The following is a 5,588-nucleotide window of genomic DNA, read 5'->3' as shown; positions in this document are numbered from 1 at the left end:
GGGTGTGTTTTGTTATGTTAGTCGTTGCTCACAGGGCGTGAGTATATGAGTAACGGTACCGATAACGTGTTACTTTTCTGAAAAGGTAACGGTAGCGAAACGGGTTTTAGCCCTCCTCTTAGCGTTACTTTTTTTCTCTTATAGTCATTGGAAAGAACATTGCGTAAAAGCTTCCTACACGATTTCTTGAAAGTTCTTGAAAAATCTCAAATGCAGTGACTTCCTTGAATATGATGGGATCAAACTAATAATCACGGGAGTCGTTTCTTATACGTCATATTTCCCAAAGGTTAAAGCATGGCATAAACTATATTTTGCAGTTTAAGCCCTCTTTTTTCTGCAAAAGGAACAGTGACGGTTACGCGTTATTTTTTCTAAAAAAATATTGTTAACAGTAAAGCGTTACTTTTTCTAAAAAGCAACGGCAACAGTAACGCGTTAATTTTTTCGGTAATGGTTCAAGCCCGGCATGTAACAATCCAATCCGGCCAGAGAAAGCCCCAAAAGCTGTGATGAAGCAAATTAGATACCTAGCTGGCAATCTCAATTGAACCTCACTAAGACATTTTATGGTCTCGAACACGCATTTTTGATATTTTGATTTGGTTGGGTGATGGGTGTCAAATGTCTGATTTATATTGTGACGTTTATCCTCTATTAGTCTGTGAATGACCAACATCCTCTCCCTCATAATTGTGGGCACATAAAAGATATCACCTTGTTAAACAATTATGCATTTATCATTGGCATTGGTTTTAAAGCTGAAAGTGAAATGATTAATCAAAATCCAATTGTTATCCATAATATGTACAATACAATATAGTACAGTACTGTACAATATATCATCTATCCAGGCTGTGTCATAATCATTTAATTATTACTATTCACAGCACAATCCAAAAGGTGCACCAAGCCCCCATTTCTGCTCATTGCCAAAACAAGAAAACAATATCCAATTCAGACTAAATCAAGTGAAATTGTTAATCTTTTATTGATTGATGACATTTTTCATTGCTTACGGAGAGTACCAACTAGGCTGAATGGATCTATTCTATCTGGAATGGATCTCTTGGATCTAATTATTTAAATGCTTTTGAACAGTTTTAATAAGATATTTTGTCAACCTTATGGCCTCGTTTGTTGATGGGCATCTCATTAGTAAGTAATTGAAAAGAAATGAAACAAATTGCGAACATCTGAGCTCAGATATACTCAAATATTGGAAAAGTCAACTTTAAGAATTTGTTACGTATTGTTATTATTGTATCAGCAATAAGTTTTTTTCAATGCTTGGACATCTACTTGGTCACAAAATTAAGAAAGATGGCTCTGATGAAGATGCTCTCCACATTTGGGGGGTGGGGGTGAGGGGAAACAATGGGTTGCTTGTAGGTCTTTGTAAAATTCCTTGGGACTGCAAACTAGGTGGTGGTCAGAGACTATTATTTCGTACAAAAGAGCCATCCTATGTTCAAATTTGAGCAGAATATTCGTCAGACATCTCGTCCTCCAAAAATGTGACGGAATGGTTTGAATCAGGTTTGGGACAAGGGATGTTGCCAACAAGTTGAAAGTGAATGAAAATCCTCTGTCCTACAGATCCCGATTAGAACAAATTGATTTTATCTTTTTTATGATATAAACCAGGGTTTTCAAACTTATCTGGAGGGAAGCTAAACATTATGGCAAAAAGAAACAAGAACCATTGCGATAATTCAGATTGTGCAGATTTTCTTTCCTCCCAAAGAACGTAAATTTGTAAAGAAATACGAGAAAAGGTTTATTTATCATGTCCCATATTATTTTAATATTTCCTTCATGACACAAAATCCGAAACGAACAAAATATAAAACATGGTGAAAGATGGCAAAAATGAATTAAGTTTGAAATAAGATTAGCCACAATGTCAGCAGTAAAAAGTTTAGGCTTTTGAGGTTAAGTGATGACCTCATTCATGCCCTCTTTCTCAGAATCCATAATCCAATGATTTGTCTCCGTGAAAATGACACAATGTTCTAAGTTTGTTACTGCCAAAGTGACGCCCAAAAGCTAATTTTAAACCTATCTGAATATTCAATCAGAATATAGTGTCTATGTTTTTAATGTTGTTAACCTATTAAGTAACTTTGAATTGGTGTCAAACGATTGCTGATAGATGTTTTTGTTACTTTGTGCGTCTCTGTTTATGACAGATCGTTTTACAATGACTTTCTACCAAGGTGGGCCAATCCTGATAGCCTTATTTACTAACGAAGTGTGCCAAATCCAATATCCATTACGAATAATTTAGAAGTACTTGAAATTGCCTACCCTCGTGCCCTATATTTCGCGCTCGTTACAGAGCACTAGCCTACTCAACCTCCGAATTCCGAGTCTGTAAAAAATGTTCGGAGATCTTGTGTTGTACAAATGACGGCTGTTGAGTGCTAGGGTCACCATTGATGACGAGCATGCGAAATGTCTATGACTGGGTTTCATTATCCGATTGTTTGCCGCAATTGTTGATCGAAAACAGTACTCGTGTATTCGATCGCGAAATCTATTGGTCGTATATGCAAGTGTAGATTCAAATCAATCATTCGTGTGGACTACAATCGAACTTTGATGTAACGATATTGTCCCATTATATCGTTAAATCGAGCCTAGCTGTGAACTAAATGCAGTATATGGTAAAGAGCAAGAACATGGTTGAATCACGATTTGTTAAATCGAAGTTCTGACTTGACAGAAGTTATTGTCACCAACTAAGTGATAATAATCTGATTTATATTTGAGGGAAATCGTTGACTTTGAACGAAATAATACCCACAAATTATCCATTGTAGGCATGTACTCTCGGGCATCCACGGATTTCTTAGCCGCAAGTGTTTGAACAAGGATATAAATATTGGTGAGCCTGAAATTAAGGGCAAGTAAGGGCAGAACTGCAGATTCTTCGAGTCAGCTGATGGGGTCGTAAAGGCGGACTTTTCGAAATAAAACTGACCATAGCAACCGTCAAGAAAAAGGCATGTAGGGAACGCAATTCTTCCATCAAAATGGCCTGCAAAAACTGACGAGTTTTTGAGGCCCTCCGAGCTTTTACATGTCTTAACGATTAGTACCGTAACCCCCTGATTTGACAAGTGCGGGCTATTGACTATTTGAACCGTAAACCTGTTCAATCCTATTCAAGACTCGAAAAGATGTGGGGTAATGGTTGGGACCGATTCTGGGTAAAAGAGAACATATATTCCGGGTCGAAAAATCCATCCGATATTTAATCAAAGATATTTTTCAACACCAACTCTACTCGCTCAGAACCCTTGTTCTTCACCGAAAGCGATGAACCCTTTACAGTTCAAGAGTTGAAACGTATTGGCTACCCATGGTCAGTGCCCAGAGTCTAGTATTCACGGCTTTAAGAATCCCTCCGGGACTGATCAATCCTTCCACACCTCCTCAATCTGTACGGTCTTATGAAGTCAGTTTGGGGGCCAACCAAAGAAAACCATATGAAGTTATATATGTGGCAAACGGATAACTAGTTAGGATTGAGTTTGTAGACAACCCATCTTTAATTTAATTGGTTAACCTTCTGGGATTCGTACTCTTTAGGGACAAGACACCCTCAGGTCAAAACAGAATACCCAACTATCCGAGCCGAGCGACCAGTACCAGCCAGTCCGGTTCCCATATCAGACTGTCCATCCCTAGCCTCGTAGGGCGCTTAGCATAAACCATGTAAACTAATTCAGCGTGCCAATGGCATCCATTTTTATTCATCTCAACGACACATAGCTCGTGGATCCTCGATGATATCCGGTCGACTGGCCGCGGCAAGCCTAGGCCTTGGGTGGACCTCCGGGTCCACCGGGTCCGCCCGGACCGCCAGGTCCACGTCCACCGGGCGGTCCACCCGAACCACCCCCGCCTTGGGGCATGGGCGCTCGCATAGGGAACTTGGGAGGGGGTGTGCGGTCGCGTCGGGCTTCGCGGGATCGATTGCGCACGATTCGGCTGTGAATGGCGCATGACACGCAGTAGTACTGTTTGGTGTACAGCTTGGGCAACACATAGGAAGTGTAGACGGAGGCGTCCGAGATGTCCCGCACGGCCGCAGCCTCCACGATGTTCTTGATGACGAACTTCCGGATCGCCTTGTCCTTGGGGCAGGCCTTGGAGCAGTTGATGCAACGCACGAACTTGACGTGCCCGCGTCCGTGCTTGTTACGCCCGTGATTGCGCCGTTTACTCGTCATCTTGCCGGAGCTAAAAACGAACACCATGAACACGGGTTAATAAAAAATCGAGGGTTTGACCGGCTTCACACCAAAAATCTGTCTTGAATATCGGACATAGACCCAGGAAAATGGGTCAGGGAATCCCTCTTACACAATCTTCACTATCGGCCAAATTGGAGAAGGGACAAATATCTTTCCGATGGTCCTAAAGTCTTGGTTAAAACTGGCTCAGTTTAACTCTAAAAACCCATTAATCCGACCAAGTGGCGGTATCAGGTCCATGGAATATAATAGGGCGAGACTGTTCCTCAATCCTACTTGAACCCATCCACGTGGATGGACCCAAGATGGATGAAAGCCGGCCGGCCAATCCAACAGTACTGCCCACCCAGAGACCCCCTGACCATCAGAGTCACCCCTGGCCTACCCATGGGCCCTCATGGGGCCCTCCTCACCCAATGACACACGACTACTATCTATCCCTTCGACCACGTGAATCTGGGAAGTGAGTGGGCGCCCATCCCGGCCTCCCATCACTCTATCCGCGCTCTACTATCGATCCGGCATGGCCAGGGAAATGGGGTGGGAACCGGGGGGCGTAACGAGGTGCCAGATCGGGTTAGAAAGTCGAAAATAACCAATAAGTGGCGGACACAGGTTTCGGCGTTACCTTTCAGCGAAAGAGTCTCCAGGAAAAGGAAGTTGGAAGGGCACAGCTGATTTTCCTCATTTCGAAAGCGCATTCAAAAGAAAGAATGGCCAAATCACAATGGAATATGGGTTGGGGATGGCTTATTACTCTATTACAACATACATTTGAAAACATGACTTATTTTGGGGGGCTAAAGTGGTACCACAGGTGTAGGAAATTTATTGAGTAGGACTGTTTTAACATAGCATGTGGGGCGGAGAAATGAAAATAAAGTAACCCTGAAAGTGGCTGGGTTGAGGTTGGGTTGGGTTAAGTTACGCCGGTTCCGTGGAGTTTGGGTATGAGGGACTATTGTTCGGGGCCAGGTGAGCATCTTTAATGGTAAATACATGTAGCTACACTTCCCATAGAGCTTTAGTTCTAAAATCTGTTTAGAGACTCGGTCTGAGACTCAATCTTATTCACAAATCATTATTATCCTTATGTCCAACCTGTCAAAGAATCAGATGAACATTGTCTGTTTGGCCAATAACTTACACTGCCTATCTTTAAGACCATTTTCAGTGCCCTTAAAAATGTCAGTCATTGTTCGGTATAGTCTTGAGACAATGGGCGAATACCAGATATGGTTATAATTACCCAGAGTCTGGAGTCTTTGGCAAGTCACATGATGAGTAAAACTTGTCCATCATGAAAGGTTTTGTAATGAAATT

The 5,588-nt window shown here is 42.0% G+C and overlaps 1 protein-coding gene across 1 annotated transcript; it reads right to left on the bottom strand.

Moving 5' to 3' along the window:
* Positions 1-3,732: 3,732 nt before the first annotated feature.
* Positions 3,733-4,973, bottom strand: LOC131878596 (small ribosomal subunit protein eS26-like). The gene is made up of 2 exons (XM_059224642.1): positions 4,894-4,973; positions 3,733-4,251 (listed from the first exon to the last, which is right to left on the bottom strand). The coding sequence occupies exon 2, from the start codon at positions 4,239-4,241 to the stop codon at positions 3,825-3,827; it is 417 nt and encodes a 138-aa protein (XP_059080625.1). The 5' UTR covers positions 4,242-4,251; positions 4,894-4,973; the 3' UTR covers positions 3,733-3,824.
* Positions 4,974-5,588: the final 615 nt, after the last annotated feature.

This window comes from Tigriopus californicus, chromosome 3 (assembly GCF_007210705.1).
Source record: "Tigriopus californicus strain San Diego chromosome 3, Tcal_SD_v2.1, whole genome shotgun sequence".
Taxonomy (NCBI): domain Eukaryota; kingdom Metazoa; phylum Arthropoda; class Copepoda; order Harpacticoida; family Harpacticidae; genus Tigriopus; species Tigriopus californicus.
Note: the sequence above shows the minus strand (reverse complement) of the source record. Positions and strands in the feature narration are given on the sequence as shown.